The sequence below is a fragment of the Astyanax mexicanus genome, chromosome 12, assembly GCF_023375975.1.
Source record: "Astyanax mexicanus isolate ESR-SI-001 chromosome 12, AstMex3_surface, whole genome shotgun sequence".
NCBI lineage: Eukaryota > Metazoa > Chordata > Actinopteri > Characiformes > Acestrorhamphidae > Astyanax > Astyanax mexicanus.
Genome location: NC_064419.1, coordinates 1,633,687 through 1,657,344, shown reverse-complemented (window position 1 = coordinate 1,657,344; position 23,658 = coordinate 1,633,687). Strand labels below are relative to the sequence as shown.

At 39.9% G+C, this 23,658-nt stretch overlaps 1 protein-coding gene across 4 annotated transcripts in view; it reads left to right on the top strand.

Annotated features, from left to right (window-relative positions):
• dab2ipa (DAB2 interacting protein a) overlaps window positions 1-23,658 on the top strand; it is a 142,623-nt gene that overhangs the window by 43,323 nt on the left and 75,642 nt on the right. For all 4 annotated transcript variants that reach the window (XM_049486212.1, XM_049486214.1, XM_049486213.1 and 1 more), the window contains 2 exons: window positions 5,293-5,399; window positions 14,535-14,653. In XM_049486212.1, the coding sequence (XP_049342169.1) occupies window positions 5,293-5,399; window positions 14,535-14,653 (226 nt within the window). The remainder of the gene's footprint in view (window positions 1-5,292; window positions 5,400-14,534; window positions 14,654-23,658) is intronic.

Genomic DNA, 23,658 nt, shown 5'->3' with positions numbered 1-23,658 from the left:
TTGAAGCGTTATAGGGGTAAGAAGTAGAGATTCAAAAAGGAGCAAAATCTGAGTTTTGTATAATATAATATGTTCCACAATACTTAACAATACTCCACAATACTCCACAATACTCCACAGCGCAGCGTTGTTCTTCACTGAGCTGCGTTTTCATTGGCGGCTCCGTTAGCCGTGGGTTTCGGGGATGACGGCAGCGTTTTGAGGCAGAGCGATGCTGATTGAGCGGCCTTGAAGTTTGCTGGCAGTTTGATGGACAGGCTGAGCTCCCGCTGCCGGGGATTGTGGGTAATAAAAGGCAGCAGAATGGTTATGTCAGCTCTACACGGATAGAAACGGCTACCTGTCGTGTTTCTGCTTCCTGCTGATCCCCGAGCGGGCGGAGCTGCACACGAGCCGTGACCTTTAACCTCCTGCGTCTGTAGAATTCTGGGTAAATCCTGATGATGACCTGATACCTGATGATGCTCCTCTGAGATCCGGATCACAGCTCTGATTCAGCTGCTCACTGGTTTTAATGATTACTGTAATACAGCAGGATATTACCATGGTCCCCCGACACACACAAACACACACACAATTACACACACACAGTTACACACACACACACACACACACACCTCTGTACTCAGACCTAAAACCTATATTTTTACACTATATGGACAAAAGTATTTAGACACTTGCTCAATTATATTTATTGTCATTGCTTCTTCTAAAATCAAGGTTATTAAAAATATAAAAAATATTGTTTCCTGCTTTTGTTAAGAATCTCAACTGTACGGGAAAGTCCAGCTGAAGAAAACGCAGAACGGTTATGCTATGCTGTTGCTAAGTGGTTGCTAGGTGGTTGCTATGGTATTCATGGTGGTTGCTGTGTTGTTGCTAAGCAGTTGCTAGGCAGTTGTTATGGTGTTTGGTCAGGTGTTGCATGGTGGTTGCTGAGGTAATTGTGTAATGGTATCCATGCTGGTTGCTTTGTTTGCTAGATGGTTGCTAATTTGATTGCTAAGGTGTTGCCCGGTGGTTGCTTTGTTGTTGCTAAGCAGTTGCTAAGCAGTTGCTAAGGTGATTGCTAAAGTGTTGCCCCATGGTTGCTATGGTGTTGCTAAGTGGTTGGTCTGTGGTTGCTAAGATCTTGCTAAGGTGATTGCTAGGTGGTTGCTAAGGTGATTGCTAAGGTGTTGCTAAATGGTTGCTAAGGTGTAAATCAGATCATAATGTGTTTGCACGTTGCTGAGCAATACATTTATTATTATTAATATTATTGCAATGCCCAACATAATAATGACTCATTTGTGTTTGTTCTGAGAACTGCAGGACGTATAGAACGTACAGGACGTTCAGGACGTGAGGAGAATCTGCGCTGTTGGAGGGTTTTGAGGAAAGTTGTCTGTAATTGTCCTGAAGGCTGAGGGCGGGACGTGTGCGTTTAGATGAAGGGTAACGAGACGGGTGTGAGTTATGTCTCGGTTTCACGGTTAAACGAGTGTGAGGGATGCTCTCTGCGTTTCTCTGAATGGCGTGAGCCTCGCCTCACGCTTATCCTGCACGTCTGGGTCACGTGTGTCTGGATCAGGGGAGATTAATGGAGCTCTACACCGAGCGATTGCGCCGCCGCTGTGTGATGAATCGCTCGCTGGACTGTCTAAAACCTGGGGCTGGATTGATGAACTGGTGTTTGGCGTTAGTATTGGGTCGTCTGTTCTCGGCGATTGAGGTTGCAGTCAATCTGAGGAAAGATCTGGGTGGAAAAAAGCTTCACTTCTCTCTGGAATTAAAAAACAAAATGATCCCTGAGGTTGATTAGAGATAGCAAGCATTTATTGTTGCTTGTATTGCATATCGTCGCTGTACAATGGAAAACTATCTCCCTTTTTTGTCGATTTTAGTTTACTACGTAATTTCAACAAACCAACCATTTTTACATTGACTTCCATTGAAAGATAAGAATGTTTTATTTCTCTCCTGCCATCAAATCAAACTGAACTGCTTGAATTTTTGCACCAGGAGTAAAGCAGCATTAAGTTATCCAAAAGCAGTGTGTAAGACTGGTGGAGGAGAAGAACATGATGCCAAGATGCATGAATTAAAAACTGTGATTAAAAACCACGAAGGGTTGTTCCACTAAATATTGATTTCTGAACTCCTAAAACTTTATGAATATGAACTTGTTGTTTTCTTTGCATTATTTGAGGTCTGAAAGCTCTGAATCTTTTTTGTTATTTCAGCCATTTCTCATTTTCTGTAAATAAATGCTCTAAATGAGAATATTTTTATGTGGAATTTGGGAGAAATGTCTGTAGTTTATAGAATAAAACAACAATGTTCATTTTACTCAAACATAAACCTATAAATAGATAAATCAGCTCTCTTAATTTTTTCCGGAGATTATATCTTGTATATCTTAGCTCCTTGACATCATAGCACCTTGTCGTTTCCACTTATTATATGAGGGAGCACAGACGCCCACAGTGGCCTTGCTCCTAATCACCATTTAATGTTTTACGTTTATTCAGGATTTTATCTGCAGTGATGATGAAGGAGTCGTGGAGTTTGATAACACGTCACACTTATCATATAAAACTTAAGACCTCCTCCACAGCTGTGAGCTGGAGCTCCACAACATGGTGTTTCCAGTGTGCTGGATGGGTCTTATATTCGCTGCTTTATTCAGCGTACTGTATATAATATTCTTAAATTAAATTAAAGCCGCATGCGTTCGGGTTTTATTTATAGAGCGTCATGTTTGCAGTAGCGCTAACGTTATCCGCCGAATGTTTGTGAGTGTTGTTTACTCGTTATGTAATGTCATTTTTAGTGTGTGTGTGTGTGTAAATGTGTGTGTGTGTGTGAGCGTTTGTTATCATTTGATTGCATTCGGGCCCACAGGGCGCCAGTCTGGTCATGACACCACACTGAGCATATGGATTAAGATGTTATGATACCAGCCAGGCTAATTAAGACGATAAACAAGAGTTGTTGTTTGGCATCTCCCTCCCATGCATTCCAATCTGTTCATCTACTGAGAGGGAGAAGTGCGGAAAAGCTGAGCCACACACACACATCACACACACACACACATCACACACACATCACACACTGGCTGTACTTTTCTGCTAAAACATGCTGGCCAAATTGCTCATACTTTAATCCAGATTTTAATTGCTGGATTTCGGTCTGTATCAATTTAAAACACGGTGAGGACTGTGTAATGCTCCAGGGTTTAAAACCCTGTCTGATTTGACTTATTCACATTTAAATCACAGATTCAGATTCACACAAGAGTTTCCTTAAAGCTAGTCACTCTTAGTATTGCTTAAAATTTTGTAAACTCAGATTTTTTGATATTTCTTCATAAATACGACTTGAAACATTAGATTATTAGATTTTCACGCTAAAAGTCCAAAAAGTAGATAAAGAGAACCCAGCAAAGCAAAGAAGACAAAAATATTATTTTTCATATTTATTTATTCAGGAAATTGACAACTCTGGAATATTAGTGGGTTTCCTCACGTTAACGGCTCAAATCAGGTCCCTCCACAACATTTCCATTGGATCGACATCTTCTTTGGTAGAACGGCTTGTGTGGTTAGGGTCGTTGTCCTGCTGCATGACCCACATTCTCTTGAGATTCAGTCAGTTCATGTATAGATTTTCTGATTTAGTTCAGAAATCTTTGTTTCATCAATAAAGGCAAGCCATCCTGACTGGTGATTGGTGGAGCCCAAACTCTTTCTAGAGTGTTTTGTAACCTTTTATCAGCCTTAGAAATTACATAACAAAAGACAATTCTGGAGTTTTGAACTACGCAAATATTGGGGTTTGTTATAAAACTTTTGTCCAGTAATGCTCATTTTGAAAGGCTTGAATGACAGCAGATTGACCGTGGGGGATGAGATGAGTGGAGGAATCTGCAGCAGGGCCACACGAGTGGCAGGTTTTGTTAATATATACGGATAGTGTCCTTGCCCACAGTCCTCCTCTGATTCGCTCGGCTTCCTCCGTTCCTCAGCCTCGTTGTTATTCAAATAACCCTCCCGGCGAGGAAAGTGCCGGATGAAAGCTGGCAAACTCAGGTTTCTGATCTTGTTAGTGTCTTATCTCCTCCAGCGAGAGAGTCGGCGGGGCAGAGCCGGCCTAACTTTGGGGCGAGTTTAAAAAGCTGCAGACAGTGGCGAAAGGATGAGTTTCATATATCTTGTCTTGGGGGACGGATGCACACACTCTCATTTGTTTTCCTGAGCAAGCACTCGTTCCATCCTTCCCTCCTTTCCTCGGCCTATCGACTGACCCCAGATCAGCGCGTGTGAGGAATGAGCGAATGTCTGACGGGCTGGATCAGACACATCAGAGCCGCGAGTCAGTGCAGTGCTGTGTGTTCCTGCTCTGTAATGGAGAAGATTGACAGTGTCGATCTCAACTCTTGAGTGTTTAGTGTATAAATAAGTTGTGAGGAGCTGTGCTTACTTAAAATGCTGATGAGTTAAGCTGTGTTCCATATATTAACAAATTAGTGCATGCAATATATTCTAGTACATGTGTGCTGTTTAATGTGGAGTTGCTAATGGGTTAATGCAACAATAGGGGCCCAAAAATACGCCTTGCATGGTTCGAAATATGCAAAAAGCATATAATACTTTTCTTAATAAATCATAGGTGTGTTTTGTGCATGTTTTACTTGCCATTCCCTTTAAGAGGCAGGGGAGCTCTGACTTTGGCGCGTTTGTATCTTAACAGCACGGCGCTTTTGTGCATGTCAGCATAGAGGATATTGACCTGTGTGTTTATGCTGTCAATATACACCAGCAGCTCATTTATAGAAACAGCAATGTTATTTTATTCTTTATTCTGTTCATTGTTGATGTAAAAGCTGTATTTGCGCTCTGCTGTGTGTTTATTTGTGTGTGTAATGAGTGTGGGTGTACACGGGGTGAAGGTGTGCAGCGTGCAAGGACCTATTGCATGGCCAAGATAGGATTGGGCGGCTGACTGTTAACTGTTGTCAGGGTTTTAATCAGTCACTGGAGCACCTGGGTTTTCCGCCGCCTCACTTCTAAATCACCACGCTCATCGACGTAAATAAATTACTTAAGTACAACGTTTGATGGCGTGGGCACAAGGCGTGAAAATTGACTGTTGGCGAGGTAAAGGATAGCAAATCAGTGTAAATCAGTGGTGATTCCCAGCCATAGATATCATCTAAAACTTCTAGAGTTAAACTCAACATCAGCAGTGGTTGTATCACTCTGTGTATATCTGTTAACCCCTTTTATTTTTCTCTTCCCCCCCAAACAGAGTCGCCCACAGAGCGTGTGGGGCGCAGACAGAGCATGCCCGGCAGCACCACCGATAAACCCCTACCCACCATAGACTCTGCAGCCTCCACGCCCTTCAAAGTCACGGTAAGCCCCCATCAAAAATTTAAACAGTACTGATTTTAGGCTTTTAAGAAATTAATAGGTTTTTTCAGAATTCTCTATTTTTGTGATCAAAATACCACTTTCAAAAATATATTTTTTCTTTAAATATTATTCATTTACATATTTTTAGTGCTTTACTTATAGGTTTTTTTTTTTTAACAAATGGTGATAAATCTCTAATTACCTATACAGCTGAGTGATACATAGTTTGTTCAATAAAATCACTCACTCACTCACTCTCTCTTGTTTAGCAGGCCGAAGAGATCTTAATATTGCAGTGCAATTCATTGAAAGGGAGGAAACTTAAACTCACAGTATCTCAAAATTGCCTATGACTTCAATGACAATTTGCATATGTAGTATGTTTATGGAGTAAAAGGCACCAAAGCCATGGAGCCTGGATTGAAAGGCCTTTTCCACTGTCACAATTTTTGTCATAATGGTTACATCTAGATGTATTCTTTTTCATACATAAAGGGAGTATAATTGAGCTTGTGAGTGCCATAATGAATCATAATGGAGTCATAATGGAAAGTTATAATTTGTAAATGATTATAGGTCACAGTAAAATGAAAAATCATATTTAGTTCAGTTTACCTGCAGTCTAATTAAAGCCTTATTGGACGTTAACACCACTAAACAACAATAGTACAGTAACAGTAGAGTTACTACTGTGTTATAATTAAACAATAAGCATTAACCAATAAAGAAACCCAACATCATAATTGACACTCAACATGAAACCTTCGCCTAGGGGCCCTAAAATATCCTGGAGGCAGTTTAGCCCTAAAGACCTGAGCGGAATGCTAACACGCTGTTAGCCATGGAGCCCTATAGACCTGAATGGAAGCTAATGTGCCTTCAGGCTATACAGCCCAGCAGGCCTGAGAGAAGGGCTGCTGTGGAGCATCTCTGGAGGATTTGGAAGCCGGCCTGGCTGCTGTGAGCGTGAGCTAACCTGACAGATGGGATGAGAATCTTTTTCTGTGTGTGTGTTTGAGAGAGTGTGTGTTTGACAGTGTGTGTGTGTGTGTGTGTATTAGAGTGTGTGTGTGTGTGTGTGTTATGGCACTTTTTCAGGCACAGCTGCCCATGGCTGAGTCTGATTCCTGCTCTGTCTTTTCTTTCTCTCTGTCGTTTCTTGCCGTTCTTCTGTCTTCATGGTCTTCCCGTCATCGTGCCCCTCGAGATTAGATGAAGGGGGGTGGGTGGGTAAATTTGTTGAGGGTTGAGGTGGTGAATTTCGTGCGAAAGTCGCATGAAGCTACGAGGTGGAGCTACGATGTCATCACCACTGTGCCTGCGTAGCTTACCTGATGGGAGTGATGGGAGTAAGGGAGTCATGTGACCAAGTGCGCTGGTTGCCATAGCAACAGAGCAGATCAGACAAGCAGATTTGTTTGTTCTTCGGCCTTCATCGTCTCGGTCTTCTTCGTCGCTCGGTTTGTCGGATCGTTCAGGCGACGTATATATGTGAACGCTGTTGAGTTTGAGCGTTAAACAGTCATGAATACAGTTTTGGATATTTTAAAGGAGAACTCCGGTGTAAAATTGACTTTTGTTGTAGTAAAACATGATAAAAAGTTCTTATCTTTGATGAATAGCACACCTCCGTTCTCCCACAGCGTTCAGAGATCCAGACATTTCAACAGTTTGTCCAAAAACGCCCTTCAGACTGTGTGATACGAGGCATAATTTACCCTGATAAATTGTTTTTTACACTGTTATCCAGCTCAAAGGGGCTTCACACCTTCTTACTAGAATCCGAGAGGAGAGCCCTGACATTTAAAACAATGCATTAATAAAGTAAAAGGTCCAGAAGAAGCTTATTAAAACACAATGTTTACATCCCATAACTCTAGCTTCAGCTCTGAGCGCCGCCATCACTGTACTGATAATGACATAGACATATAAATACGTCTATGTCTTTATCAGTTCAGTAATGGCGGCACTCGGAGCTGAAGCTAGCATTATGGAATGTAAACAGTGTTTTTTAATAAGCTTCTTGTGCACTTTTTTGATTTATTAAGTTATTAGTGCCTCGTTTTAAATGTCAGGGCTCTCCTCTCGGATTCTAGTAAGAAGGTGTGAATCTACTTTGAGCTGGATAACGGTGTAAAAAACAATTTATCAGGGTAAATTATGCCTCGTATCACCCAGTCTGAAGGGCGTTTTTGGACAAACTGTTGAAATGTCTGGATCTCTGAACGCTGTGGGAGAGCGGAGGTGTGCTATTCATCAACGATAAGAACTTTTATCATGTTTTACTACAACAAAAGAACAACATTTTACACCGGAGTTCTCCTTTAAGCTGCGTATTCACCCATACTTTAAGCAATAGAGTGTATTGAGTTAAGATCTGTAGTGTGGGTCTTCACACAGTGTTGAAAGGGTTAACCTTTGACATAACAAGTGGAATAAAATGTGTTTTTATATTCTGAATGCGGGAAGCGTTTCTCCGGAGTCATTCTGAAGGGGATTAAAGAGCCGCTGTCATTGTGTTTGCTCACTTCCTGTATTCACTGTGCAAACCACCCCCCCCCCCACGCCACCCCCCCGCTGCTGTTTACCCGCCACAGAAGCTCAGGTAAACAAGCCGCCTATTCAGCCCCACACTCCTTCTAATTACACAGCCAAACTAATGACAGGATCCATTAGCAGACGGCGAGCCCGTCGGCCGCTGTGTACGTAACTGTGTGGAGGGTTATGAACACGTCTGTAGCATGCTGATGAGGTGTGTGTGTGTGCGTGTGTGTGTGTGCGTGTGTGTGTGTGTGAGCTCCGGGCTCCCGGGGGCCCGTTGTGAAGCCCTGCTGGTTCTGCTACACGCTAGCATCCTGTGCTAATCGATCAGGATCCACTGCATGTTGCATCTGATCCTCCTGCTGAGAGGAACACTATCACGCTCACCCAGAAATCCACTAAACTCAGATCTAAACAAAGTGAGAATCTCCTCACAGTCAGAACCAAGCTGCTATCAACAGGTGTTGGACAGTGAAACTGAAACACCTGTCATCATTTTAGTGTGGGATTTTAGGCTTCATGGCTAAATTGGAGCAGCCTGGTGTTCAATCTTAATTCATTAATTGCACATTGCACCAGTAAGAGCTGTAAGAGTGTGAAGGTTCAATTAGCAGGGTAAGAGCACAGTTCTGCTCTAAATATTGCAATTCACACAACATTATGGGGGACATACCAGAGTTCAAAAGAGGACAAATTGTTGGTGCACGTCTTGCTGGAGCATCTGTGACCAAGACAGCAAGTCTTTGTGATGCATCAAGAGCCACGGTATCCAGGGTAACGTCAGCGAGATACCACCAAGAAGCGCCAACCACATCCAACAGGATTAACTGTGGACGCTGTAAGAGGAAGCTGTCTGTATTTATTAGCATGAATATATAATAAGCAACACTATTGCCTAAGCATAAAACAGAAAACACATAAAAAAATAATAGAAATATTACATACATACAATTACAACAACAGAACAGAAGAGTTATTTAAAGGATAATTTACAAAATAAAAGGAAAATAACTGTGTGGAGACTTTATAAATGTTAAATAATAAGGACTAAATCAGTAATATCAGAATTTTTTAAGACATTTTAATCAATTATATTGTGTGGTTTTGTCCACACTGGTTTCCCCTTCGGTGTGTGACAGCCTGTAACATATTTTGTTATTTTCTTGCACCAGAAGTGGCATAAAGTTATCCAAAAGCAGTGTGTAAGACTGGTGGAGGAGAATAAAAACTGTGATTAAAAACCAGGGTTATTCCACCAAATATTGATTATTTCTGAACTCTTAAAACTTGATGAATATGAACTTGTTTGTTTTCTTTGCATTATTTGCATATTTTTATTTGGAATTTGGGAGAAATGTTGTCTGTAGTTTATAGAATAAAACAACAATGTTCATTTTACTCAAACATAAACCTCTAAATAGTAAAATCAGAGAGAAGAGAGTTGAGTTAGGGAGTGATCACAGCTCTGCGGTGTGAGACGGGTGTGTCTGGTTTGTGGTGGTGGAGGTGGATAATGCTGATAATGCTGTTAGATGGATTGTTTCGGCGGCTGCTCTCCGGCTGATGGACTGATGCAGGCTTTTAGTGGCGGTCGGCTGCAGACTGGAGTCGGCTCTATGCTGTTATTTGACCCCTGGTGCAGCTTCCTCCTCGGCGGCGGCGGCGGCGGGAGGCAGACAGAGCCACTGATTGGTTCAGGGGAACTTTTAGCACTTTTCCCGGACTCATCAGTGGAACAGAAACCAGAGCTGAGATACGAAGACGAGCTGATCAGGAGACATCTGGAACAGGTTCAGACAGAGTGAGGACCCTCTGTGACTGAAGCTTCTCAGCTAAAATTAGTCTGCAGTTCATCCTGTGACGTCTGTGAAGTTTCAGTCTGATAGAAAGTTTTAATCCTGAGGTGCAGAGTGAGGTATAGACCTGTCACTAATATTTACCTCTGTAAACCTGAGACCTGAGAGTTTAGTATTTTGACAGGTATCGCAGTTGGGAAAAAACATAAGACAGAAGAAAATCTGAACAGAATGAACTATAGCATAAAATTACATAAATTACTCCAAAAAGCACTGGGGCTCCAAGTGGTCCAGGGGACTAAGGCGCTGCCCCTATGATCTGCTATAAATCCCATATCACAGAGATTGGCATCAGCAGCCGGAGTCTGAGAGAGAACACTTGGTCATGTTCTCTTTGGGTGGGTAGGTGTGGTTCAGTCATACTCCAGCTGCTGATGGAAACCAGATATTAGTGCTTGGCATCAGCAGCCAGAGTCTGAGAGAGCACATCTGCTCATGCATCACTCCTTTTCATCCAAGCCTTCCACTCAGCTCAGAACGCCACTTTAAATGCACGATTCACGCTGGTGTTGAGTAGCTGCAAATACTTTGTTGTCTTTTTTGTTCGCCACTTGCGTTTATTTACAATAAGCATAGATTTCCAATGTTTTTATTGAACTGGTATGTTTTTTAACATGTTTTAGCTATTTCTTTATTTCTTTAAATAAGCCGCAGGGTTTAAAACATGTAGCAGCTTATAACCTGGAAATGAAGGTAATTACAATGTAACAAAGTAAACATTCACGCATTGATCATAAAATGGTTCCACAAGAAGGTCCGAGTGTTAGAACATCTCAGAACAGCCCGGAACAGTTCTGAATCATAAACAGGACCTACAAGCAGAAGCTGGAGCACTGCTCTCAGAACAGTTTCAGACTCCCCAGTGCAGATTGATGGTAGAAGGGTAGAGAATTAACGCAGACTCAGCAGGTTAGCATGAGAAAAATTCCCCACAAAGACACAATAGAGCTGAAAGTATGCGAGGAGGCTGAAGGCCGGTCATTTCACAGGTGGCAGACTGTATTACACCAGTCTGGTATTGATGCCTCAGCCAATAGAATAGCAGGGATTCAGGGAATGCTGTTCCTCAGTAAATTACACGCATTTCACCAGATTCTCCCAGCATTTCACAAATCACTAAGACATTCTTTCTACACTTATTCATTTTCTTATCTCCACTGATCAAAAAAGAGGCATTCTGTAATTATATAATTTTCCACAGGATAGAAAACAACCACAGAGCAGCTATTATTATTATTATTATTTATTTATTTATTTTATTTATTTATTTTTTTATTATTATTGTTATTATTATTATTATTATTTGGGTGGTGGGTGGGTCATTATTCTCAGCACTGCAGTGATTAGCCCTGATTAGCCTGATGGATTAGCATGTTCATATTCATAAAGAGTTTTTAAGAGTTCAGAAATCCATATTTGGTGATATAACCCTAGAGGTTTTTTATCACAGTTTTTGTTATGCACGTCTTGGCATCATGTTTTCCTCCTCCAGTCTTACACACTGCTTTTGGATAACTTTATGCCTTTAAAGACTTCAAGTAATGCAAAGAAAACAAGTTGTAAAACATGTTCGTAAAGTTTTAAGAAAGTTTTTCAGAAATTAAAATTTGGTGGAATATCCCTGGTGGTTTTTAATCAGTTTTTTTTTTGCTATGCATTCTGGCATGTTCTCCTCCACCAGTCTTACACACTGCTTTTGGATAACTTTATGCTGCTTTACTCCTGGTGCAAAAATTCAAGCAGTTCAGTTTGGCTTGATTATATTCCAGAGGTCAATTTGTTCAAATGAAATAAACCCTTTTTTTCCAGATCTGTATGTAACTGTTTTTAATCCAGGCTCGTGTTGTTTTAATGTGTCCTACAGTTTCTTATACAGAGTTCTGTGTATCTGTAGTAAACTCATATTGACGGACGGTTCAGGAAGCTTGTTTGAAGTTTGAGGTTTATTGATCGGAGGCTGCAGCAGATCCTCCTGTAGCTGCTGACTCACTGCTGGAGGATATCTACCCCTATCTACGGTCCTGCGCTCCGGCGGGTTTGATGAATAATTCCTCCCGGATGTTACGCGGCGCATGTCATGCGATGAAGGCCTAAAAATAGAACCCTGCGAAATTTAGGCCGGCACCAAAAAAGACAAGTGTGTCTTTGAGGACGGCTTGATTACATCCACCTAGCAAGATTTCTGCTGAGAAGCTCGTCACCGTCGCCTGACAGTACAAAGAACTCTCGCGCTGAAAACAACAGCGTTTGAAGAGAGCGGATGAACCGCGGCGGCTGATGTCATCAGAAAACATCAGGGTGTCGGGTTCCTGTTTTAACCTGCTGGAGTTGTAAAGCGTGGAGAGGGCATGCGGAGAAGCATCAGCCGTCAATAATGGAGTTCAAGACTTTCTGCAGACAGTGATGCGTGATGGAGCCGAGCCGCAGTCTGCGTGTAATACACAGAGTACAGAGAATAAAAGAAGAAGCAGGTCTGCAAGACTGAGTCTGTAGTATAGTACAGTATCTCATAGAAGTGAGCACAACCCTCACATTTCTGTAAACATTTTATTAAAAGACGACCAAATATGACTAAATACAGTATGCGGCGTATGGTCTTCAACCTCTGCAGCAATACTGGCAGCATTCATGCATCTATTTTAAGATTTAAGCCAATCTCTTAAAGAAACACTGATCTTCATTTTTGACAATTTGTAGTTTACTACATAATTTGAACAGACAAACTCTCCCTTACACTGTGCCAAAATGTTTGATGAAGGGACCAATAGAAACTCTTTAACATGACCTGAAATAAACTCTTTTTACATTGACTTCCATTCCATTGAAAACTTACAAGGTTTTTTATCTCTCCTGTAAAGTAGCTGTTTTGAAGATAAGTGTTTTTATTGGACAGTGACAATATGAATGACGATACGTTATTTCTCACAACCTCAGAGAGTTCTTTGCCATGAGGTGGCAAAGACAGCCCTGCTACACCTTCACATCTGGAACCTTGTAACACTACTGAGGAACAACAACACAATTTAGCACAATTTGAACATGTTCACTGAGAGGTGCGTTTAATTGTGTTGCCAGACATTTGGACATTAATGGCTGTGTGAAACAAAAAAATCTGAATTGATATAAAAAATGTAAACTAAAAAGATTAGAAGATATAAAATATTTGTAAATATGTGTACCCCTTTTTTGGGGAGATACTAGATACATTTAAAATACTTTAAAAAGTATTTATGACTCATACTTTTCCACATGTTTTTACATTACACCAACACACTTAAATGTATTTTACTGTGATTTTATCTGATAGACCAACGCAAAGTAAGGTTGGATGAAGAGCGTCTGTGAATAAAAGCTTCCCCACAGCATGATGCTGCCACCACCGTGTTTCACAGTTCAGGGTGATGTTTTTTGTCACACATAGTGTTTAGGCCAAAGTGTTGAGGGCGATGAATAGAGGTGAAATAATGAATGCTGTAAACTTATGGTTTCTGAGGCTGGTAACTTTGATGAACTTTTCCTATACCACAGAGGAAACTCTTGCTTTTCCTCTTCTAGGGGCGGTCCTGATGAGTGCCAGTTTCATCATAAAGTTTTTGATGTTTTTTGCGACTGCACTTGAGGATATCTACATTATATACTCTATATAGACAAGACAAGCTATGAGTGTGCATTTGCTCATCTGTGTTCTTAGCAATAGGTTCAACATTGCAAAGCAGCTTAATTATAGTTATAGTGTTCAACTGTTTTAAATGTATTATTATTATTATTATTATTATTATTATTATTATTATTATTTGTTGTATTATCGTCTGTGTTTCCTCTATTTGCCCACAAAATCATGGTGGTGCAACAACAGATGTTTAGAGGGTTAGTTCAGGCCAATCATCCATTCATTCCCTCTCTGCTTCTAAACACAAACACAGTAATTATCCCAGCTGCTAATTGCGTTTCCCCTTCTTTTAGCGGAGCGTCCTGCCCCACTGTTCTCTGCTCTTTACCTCTGTTCCTTTTTTCTCCTTTTTTCTCTCCAGCCGCTCGCATGTCATTTCCTCTCTCTCAGACAGACTCAGGCCGTCTGCTTTTTTTGGAGGGAAAATCTAACTCCTGCTAATCTCTCGCTAATCTGGGCTGCGTTTGAGAAAATCTTCAGTTTTCCCCCATCCTCACCATCGTCACCATCCAACACCACTAGTGTGAACCCCCCTCTCTTGTTTTTACCCCCCTTTCTCTCTCTTTCTCTCTCTCTCTTTTTCTCTTTTTCTCTCTCTCTCTCTCTGTATCTCTCTTTCTCTCTCCTTCCATGCCAGCCAACAGTTTCCATGGCAACAGGGACTTTGAGGGGCGTCTCACATCAGCACCGCCGCTGTAGCCCAACCAGCTCTGCCAGCAGATGTGTGTGTGTATGAGTGTGTATGAGTGTGTGTGTGTGCGGCAACAACACCACCACGGATGAGAGGATAGAAAGAGAGAGAGAGAAAGAGAGGGAGAAAAAAAGGAGAGAGACATTGAAAGAGAGAGAGAGAGAGAGCTTTTACATTTACAGAGTAAGCTTTCACTCCTGGACTGCTTTCCAGTATATAGTGTTAGTGTGTGATTGTGTAAATTATTTTTTCCGTCTCTCTCTCTCTCTCTCTCTCTCTCTCTCTCTCTCTCTCTCTCTCTCTCTCTCTCTCTCTCTCTCTCGCACGGCTGTGGTGCTGTGGTGCTGTGGTGCTGTGGTGGACGCTTCCCTGTCCAGGGCTTCCTGAGCCGGAGGCTGAAGGGCTCCATCAAACGTACCAAGAGTCAGCCCAAGCTCGACCGCAACAGCAGCTTCCGGAACATCCTGCCGGCCTTCAAGAGCGCCGACAATGACAGGTAAGGTCGCTTTACCCCCCGTTAAACCACGGGATTATTATTATCACCATTCGCTTATCAATCCTGAGGCTTATTATTGATTATTATGCTAAGAAAGACTGGAAATTGGAGCTTCATTGGTTTGAAATATGAAATATGAAATATATTGGGTTAATATTTGGTTTAATACTGTCTACGATCAATTAAAAGTCAATCTATGTTCTATACTGTTCCTGTTTTTTATTTTATTTAAGGTTGTAAGTTCATATATAACATATTAAAAATATATATTGTAGGTATTAAGTCTTTATTAAGTCTTTATGGTACCACAAACAGAAAACCACCAATAGAAAATCACCGAAATGACTGAATGATTTCCATTTCGTTGTTTTATAGACCTTGGACTTGTTTCCAACCTGAACGTTAAAGCTCAAATAATAAAACAAAAAAGGGATCAATATAATAAAAGCTTGCATTATACATATGTATGTTTTTTCTTAAAATGTGAGGATTGAATTGTCATTGCTTTAACACATTGCGAAAGTAATGACAGGGATTTGGTATCATATTTTTTTTAAACTGTTTTTTTTTATCAAAAAGACGTCTTTTTATTATTCACTGTGCAAAAGGCATGTACTAATTCTCTTTATTAATCATTGTGTCACTTGCCTTTAATTCCATTTAAGAGTAAGGTGAGCTCTGACTTTGGCGGATTGCTATTTTAATGGTGCAGCTACCTGGATGTGAGGGAACTGAGCTGCTGGTTCATGAACATTGCTGGTTCATTTACGGGATGTAGTATTGTGTTTACTGATGATGTAAAAGTTGGGTTTGTGCACTGCTGCATTCCCTTGTGTGTGTAATGCGGTGTTGCCGAGATAGCAATGAACGTCTGAGTGTTGATGTCTGTCTAGTTTGTTTTCAGTCAGTCAGTGAGGCACCTGTGTTTTTTGTTGTCTAGAGTGTAAGAAAGTAAGAGATTGCTCAAAGATCTCCACACATTTTCTATTGGGAAGAATATGTGTACTTGCATCTTTGGCCATGTCTTTATAATGTGTGCAGCATGTGGTTTTGCATTGTTTTATTGAAAAACAATGTGTGGTTTATATGTGGTTTTAAATGCAGCACATGCTCTGTGATCTCAATGTAGTTTTCTGCACTAATGCTGCATCAAAGAAGTGCACTGACACAACCCCAAACAGGTCATTGTGCTATACTCTATCAGTTGTTGTGATTTTCACTCTACATGACTGAGCGGCTCACAGTTGTCGACTGGTTTAGATATTAAACCTGCTATATATTTGCTAAATTTGCTAAAATTTTAAATATATATTTTTATTTGAAACATGTTTTCTAGAGCTATGAATTTTTTGACAACTACTATTAAACTAATATGCAGAATTAAGAGAGAGTGATGAATTAAAAGGTGTCATCCTGTCTGCAGGTTCTGAATAGGATCAAATGTGACTAAAATTCACATCATGCTATTGGTGTGTATACTGTATTAGTTTTACAGAAAATTATGCATATTAAAGACAGGATCCTGTCTTAGAATTGATTCTGTTCTTTCATAAATGAGTTTCTTTATTATTTATTATTATTATGATTTATTTTTGATGAACTCTGAATGCACTTCTTTCATTCGTTCAGTCTACTCTCAGAAAACTGGAGGACATATTCCAAATGAAAAAGACTGAACTGCTTGTGTAACAGATGGAGGCCTGCTATTCAGAGCCTCACACAAAAGCGTTTCTGATTGGACGGCTCAGCTCTTAATAAAATCCGCTTTCTTAAGAACAAAAACCTTGAAGAATGTAAAAAGCCTGACAGGGTTTTATTCGCTCTCACTCCGAATGTGTTGAAGAGCTGCTTTGATAAGCGAGCAAATTGCTTCTTATCATGACTGTGGATTTTTTTATACATACATAAAACGTCTGAATCATTCATTACATTAAGATCCAAACATTTTGCATCTTTATTACGGCTGTTAGGGGTGTTTAGAGGCACTTTATTGGAGCGCTAAAACCTTTGAGTCATCTTTCTGCACTGAATTGAGCAGCGAGAGGAGGGAATTGGATTACTGCGGGGATGAATGGTCCAGCTGCGGTCTAATTTGTAGGAGATGGCCTGTGAAATATCGGCCTCTCCCTGCTGAACTCCGCTCCCAACCGGCGGAGGAAGAGTTTCACACATCAGATTACTCCTCATACTGGTTTTTATGTGACACCCGCTGGTCTGGAACCGGCAGGATCCTGTTTCCATCCAGAAATCAGTGTTCTGATATTCCATTATACACTTTTATACACTTACCATATGAGATATATACTGTACTTCCATATTGTCTACTGTCAAAGTCAAAAGTCAAAGTCAAAGTGGTTTTTATTGTCATTTCAGCTATATACAGAGTACACAGTGAAACGAAACAACGTTCCTCCAGGGACCATGGTGCACATAAACACAGTGTAGACAGAACAATAGTGCAACTGTACAAAAGTGCAGACAGACAATACAACACCATACAGACAAAGAATAATAAATAACAAGACAGTGTGCAAATTATGCAGTGTGCAAAAAAGACCAGTGAGGTAGTAATTACCTCTATTACACAGTGTGCAATAGAGTCCAGTGAGGTAGTAGGGTTTTTAGTGCTTTCCATTTTCTGGGGTAAGTGGGGTAAGAGTGTGTGTGCATGTACAGAAAAACCATCAGTTCAGTCTCTGCAGTTGAGGAGTCTGATGGCTTGGGGGTAGAAGCTGTTGCAGAATCTGGTCACTTTATTTAAAAAAAAAACCACTCAGTATGTGCTTATGCACCTCATGGCCAGTTTATTAGAAACACCTGCATTTTACCTCCACATACTGGCCACTTTATTAGAAACACCTACCTAGTTCCACCAAGTGGCCACTATATTAGAAACACCAATTTTGTACGTTCACCAAGTGGCCACTTCATTATAAACACCTATCTCATGATTCTATTCTCTACTAATGCTATCTGGCCACTTTATTAGAAACACCTACTACTTATGATAAAAGGCCACTTTATTAGAAACACCTTCTACTTATGATAAAAGGCCACTTTATTAGAAACACCTACTACTTATGATAACTGGCCACTTTATTAGAAACACCTACTACTTATGATAAAAGGCCACTTTATTAGAAACACCTACTACTTATGATAAAAAACCACTTTATTAGAAACACCTACTACTTATGATAAAAGGCCACTTTATTAGAAACACCTACTACTTATGATAAAAGGCCACTTTATTAGAAACACCTTCTACTTATGATAACTGGCCACTTTATTAGAAAAACATATGGTTTACTTTCACTAAGGGGCCACTTTATTGGGAACACATATTTCGTAGTTCCACCAAGGGGCCACTATATTAGAAACAGGTCTCTCGTGACTCCATTCCCTGGACACTTTATCGGAAACACCTACTTCTTATGCTAACTGAACACTTTATTACAAACACCTACCTTTTGGTTTCATTCCCTGGCCACTTTATTAGAAACACGTGTTTTACTTCTACTAAGTGGCAGAGTGGTTGACTGGTTAGACTGGTTAACTGGCTGACTGTGTGACTGGTTAACTGGTTGACTAGTTAACTGGTTGATTAGTTGACTGGTTGATTAGTTGACTGGTTGACTGCTTATTGGGTTAACGGGTTGACTGGTTAACTGGTTGACTGGTTGACTGGTTATTGGGTTAACGGGTTAACTGGTTAACTGGTTGACTGGTTGATTGGTTATTGGGTTAACGGGTTAACTGGTTGATTGGTTGACTGGTTATTGGGTTTACTGGTTGACTGGTTATTTGTACGCTGGGATTGGTAATGAATGCTGGGGAAGTGTTTGTTAATTGTGAGATTAGTGTGAGCTGGGTCACTCTGGTTCAGGCGGTGGTGCTCAGTGTTTGAGTGTTGCTCCATTGCCAGGGCCTGAGGACTGGTGCCAGGGCAGTGGTGCAGTTAGTGGGCACCCTCTGCTGCTGGTGCTGCTGCTGGTGGTGGAGCAGTGTGTGATTTGAGCGAGCTGAGGGCGGGGCTTAAACACAGGGAGTAAATAAACACAGCTGTTCTGAGAGGCTGAAGCAGGTGCTAACACACAGGGAAGTTCGGGTCGTGGATTTGGGTTCTGGTGCGGTTTAATTTCCTGGTTTAGTTCTGTCAATCATTAGCAGGATTACAGGAATGAGTAATGTGACGTTATGCTATTGTTGCAGAGATGAATGACCTTATAATACACCTCCATTGTGAAAAAATTGTATATTTAAATGTAATAGTAGTGTACTTGGAACTATATGTGGAATTATTTGATTTTACTTTTTGCTAATGCTAATGCTGCTGCACCCAGCCTTACTGTAAATCTGGAAATCTAATCTGTGTAGATTAACATCCAACGCTCGTTTAACTTTTAAAGAAAATTATGTTTTTAATAAATACTTAAAAACTTAGCTTAGCTTAGCTTTACAGGTGGATTAGAAGAAAAACATGGTGACACCCCTGTTCCTTACTAGTGTCACTTAATGTGCCTTATAATCTGGTGTGTCCTATGTATGTAAATAAACAAGAAAACAGTCGTTCTTTGATAGTGCACTTTATAATCCAGTGCGCCTTGGATTGAGTCGTGCAGTTCTGTGTGTCTGTGTGTGTGTGTGTGTGTGTGTGTGTGTGTGTGTGTTAGAGAGTATATAATATAAGTGTGCAGCAGCTCAAGGCCGTCTACCCTCCGTCTCACTCCAGATCTGGTGGAATTTCAGTCGTGATGGTGAGCTCCTCGTGCGAGAGGGGTTATGACACTATCAGTAATTCTTTCATCATCAGCTCGGTGTTTAATGATCCGGATTAAGAGCTAATTCTGAAAGACTTCTGCTTCTTCCACAGAGCAGATATTTCACTTTTCTGCCTTTTCATTTAAAAGCTGATGAAACTGAAGGAGGAAAGTCTTAATTTATTGTATAATAAAATAAAAAAATATTATAAACTTTAATAAGAGGGGGGGGGGGGTCACTATGAGCAGCATGCGAGTAAAAGTTAATAATATATAATATCTTTGACCATTTTTAAACGCTAATTGTGTAACGTTTATGACTTGTAGGCAACTGTTTTACCATTTGTATTGATCTATTGTGGTTTTGGTTTAGGTTTTGACTCAGACTTGACTTAGACTCATCAATGCATATATCCTGGTTTTGGTTTTGACTCAGAATAAATGTATTATAATTTTGGTTTTTACACATATTCAACATATTCTGGCTTTGGTTTTGACTCAGACTCGAAGCATCCTGCTTTTGGATTTGACTTAGACTCAAATTTGTCCTTATTTAGGTTTTGACTCAGACTTAATGTGTTCTAGTTTTAGTTTTGTCTCAGACTCAATAAATCCTGCTTTTAGTTTTGACTTAGACTCAATGTATCCTGGTTTGGTTTTAACTCTGACTCGGCTCAGACTCAATGTGTTCTGGTTTTGGTTTTGACTCAATGTATCCTGGTTTTCTTTTTCTCTTAGACTCTATGCATCCTAGTTTTGGTTTTGACTCACACTCAATGTATCCTGCTTTTGGTTTCCGTTTTGACTCAGACTTAACATAGTCTAGCTTTGTACCAAAGCAAACACAGTTTTCTTTTGATGACCCATATAATCACAGGCTTGAATAATTAGCCTATAGCGTTAGCATGGCTAAGAACACAGATTGCTTTGTTGTTGTTGTAATTCAGCGGCTCAATCTGCTGGATTTGGAGTGTCTGGAGAAACAGGAAGCTGGTGCGAGGGTGTTTACTTCCTGTGCAGGGCAGGATGAAGGGACGGGGCTTTCAGAGCGTTGACTATAGACCACTTGCTGCTTGAGCAATTCTGTCTGGAGTGGAATAGAAATTGTTGACCGCGGTCGTCTTTAGAGAAAAGCAGCGATCGTAAAAACACTGTTAAAAGCAAAATATAGGCCTAAATGCAGCTTCTAGCCTCGGGAGGTGAGATTGCTTGTCAGACGCTGAATGGGATATTAGGCTCTGACTATTGATTTTTCACCCAGTTTTCTAACAGCAGCCATCGCAGTGTCCTTTCTAGAATGAGCCGCATAAAATAGGGGACTGTGTCGCTTTGAAACGGGGAGGGAGGGGCTCTCTTATTCGTTCAGGAGGGAGAATACACTTTTTACCTTCTTTATCACCTTCTTCTTTTTACAATCCCAGCTGTTTTAAAGATTTATATACAGTACAGTACCAGTCAAAAGTATGGAGACACCTCTTCTTATTCAATGTGTTTTCTTTTCTTATGATATTTTTTATTATAAAAGTAATATTGGAGATTATATAAAAGTTATACAGGAACAAAAAGTGTTTTAAAAAAGCAGAATCTGTTTTGTACTTTAGATTCTTCTAAATAAGTGTCAGATGTATCTTTAAGGGCAGATCTGCAGGTGGGATTTTAATCTCAGTGTCTTCATGAGGGAGAGTCACCTGGAATAGTTTTCTTTTTCTCAGCGTCTTAAAGGAAGGAGTTCCTGGAGGTGCTGAACAATAGCTGCTGCTTTTCATCAGGTTTAGATCAGGGGATTAATGTGGAGGAATAACAATTTTTTTTTTACTGTTTTTACTACCTAATTCCATAGGTGTCCCTTAATCCTTTTCATGTCTTTAACATTGGCAAAAACTAGACAAAATATATGCAAATTCAGACAAATAAATGTATAATAAGCTAGAAAAATCTGCCAATGGGGTAAGCACAATTTTCTTAGTAAGATTTCATACAAAAAGCAATGGCAAAGTCTCAGAATGTGTGAAGTAACACCTAAATCAAGCAAAAAGTCCCTGTTTTTGGACACAAGAATCAGAATAACTTGATTGCTGCTTGATTAAGCTTATTTTGAGTTCAAATTTAAATTTAAAATAAGGTACAGATTCTAAGTAAGAATGACTAAGCTAATTATCCCTAAAATAAGCAAAATAATCACTTAAACACTTACACAATGCTTAGTTAGACAAAAAGTGTTATCAGAGAAGAAAATAAGATTTATTGCCTTAAATTTATAATGTAATCTATTCATTACTTTTTTTTCCTCCTTCTGAAACAAGTCCCCATTTCGTCTCTGTCCTCCGTCTCCTCTCGGTCCACAGGGAGAGACATGATGCTGCAAACAAAAGGCTGCTCTGGTGTGTGTGTGTTTGGGGGGGGGGGGGGGGGGGTTTGTCTTTGTGTCCCCCAGTCAGAGACAGTGAGGTTTCCAGGTCATGTTTCCCCCGTGCTGCTTAATTACAGCCCTGTGAGCCGGAATAAAACACGGCCTCGCTAATGTCCAGAGACACACTCGCCCCCGGCCACGCCCCGACACTGTACCGCCACTCCGCCCGCCTCCCTGCACGGCTTTGTTTTCCTTCTGCGTGTGTGTGTGTATGTGTGTGTGTGCGTGTGTGTGTGTGTGTGTGTGTGTGTTACTGACTTTGTAGAAGAACCAAAGAAAAAGATAGAAAGCAGGTTCTAATGCATGTTACTGCCAGTGCTAAAAACTCGATAAAAATTTGATATGGGCAAAAGTTATTAAGTTAATCCCACAGAAATAGAATATATTTCAGATTTATTTAATTAATCGATGTTTAGATGAATGGTGTCACTCACTAATATATTGTGTATTAATCACAACAGCATTATTATTATTATTAGATTTAACTTTATTATCTTTGAGCATAGTACAGGTACAGAGCCAATGAACTGCAGGTAGCATATAACCAGAAGTGTAATATACAAGGTTTTATATATATATATATAAAAAAGATGCAGAGCTTTCAGATCTCAAATAATGCAAAGAAAACAAGTTCATATTCATAAAGTTTTAAGAGTTCAGAAATAATCAATATTTGGTGGAATAACTCTAATGGTTTTTAATCACAGTTTTTTTTTCATGCATCTCGGCATCATGTTCTCCTCCACCAGTCTTACACACTGCTTTTGGATAACTTTATGCTGCTTTACACCTGGTGCAAAAATTCAAGCAGTTCAGTTTGGTGGTTTGATGGTTTGTGATCATCCATCTTCCTCTTGATTATATTCCAGAGGTTTTTAATTTGATAAAATCTTTATATATATATATATATATATATATATATTGGTTAAATAGCAAAGGTGCTTGTGAATATATTTATACGAGTGGGTGTGGTGGTGTTAAATTGTGTTATAGTGTGTGTGTGTTAAATCCTCTAGACGTCTGTTTGGGCTGCAGTCATTAGTGGGAGGCATTAATTGGAGAGACAGTGGAGTGTGTGTGTGTGTGTGTGTGTGTGGTGGGGGATGGTGTTTTGGACAGCAGTAAATGAGTGATGTGATGGAGCAGACTGTGGCTCGCTGCCCGTGATTCCTCAGCCTCATTAAATCCACCATCGTTCACCATCGCTCACCACTGTTCACTCTTAATAACAGAGGTGCCAAAACTGGGTTCTCTATAGGAGAACCACAAGCAAATCAGTTTAGATTCTTCAAAAAACATTTTAATGAGCTGTTAAAGTGTGAAAAACCTTATATAAAAAAGTTTTCCAAACCAAATATCCACCCTAAAAACCCTTATTATCAAGAATTTCCTTTTTAACCTAGCAAATTTTAGACTATTCGTTTTTCCTAATCCAAAAAAGCCAAGAAAAAGGCACTTTTTCATGTTGGGTCAAAATATTTTATAATTATCAATCAATCAACCTTTATTTTCACTCGGGAAAAACATTGAGAGTGACCCTCATTTACAGTGTCACCGAGCATTTATAACATCAAAGGGTTTTGAACACATTTAATAATACACTAGAAATAATAAGAAATAGAATAGTAAAAAAATAATAAAAAAAATAAAACAAGTACTAATTTCAAATCAACATGTAATATATATATATATATATGTAGAACAGAACATTTTAAAATACCATAAAAAAACAAATTTGACACATAAAAAGTAAAAAATGTATAAAATATAAAATAAGCAAAAATATAATATATGAGTTTTTACATTTTTGTATTTGAATTACTGAAATAAAGTAA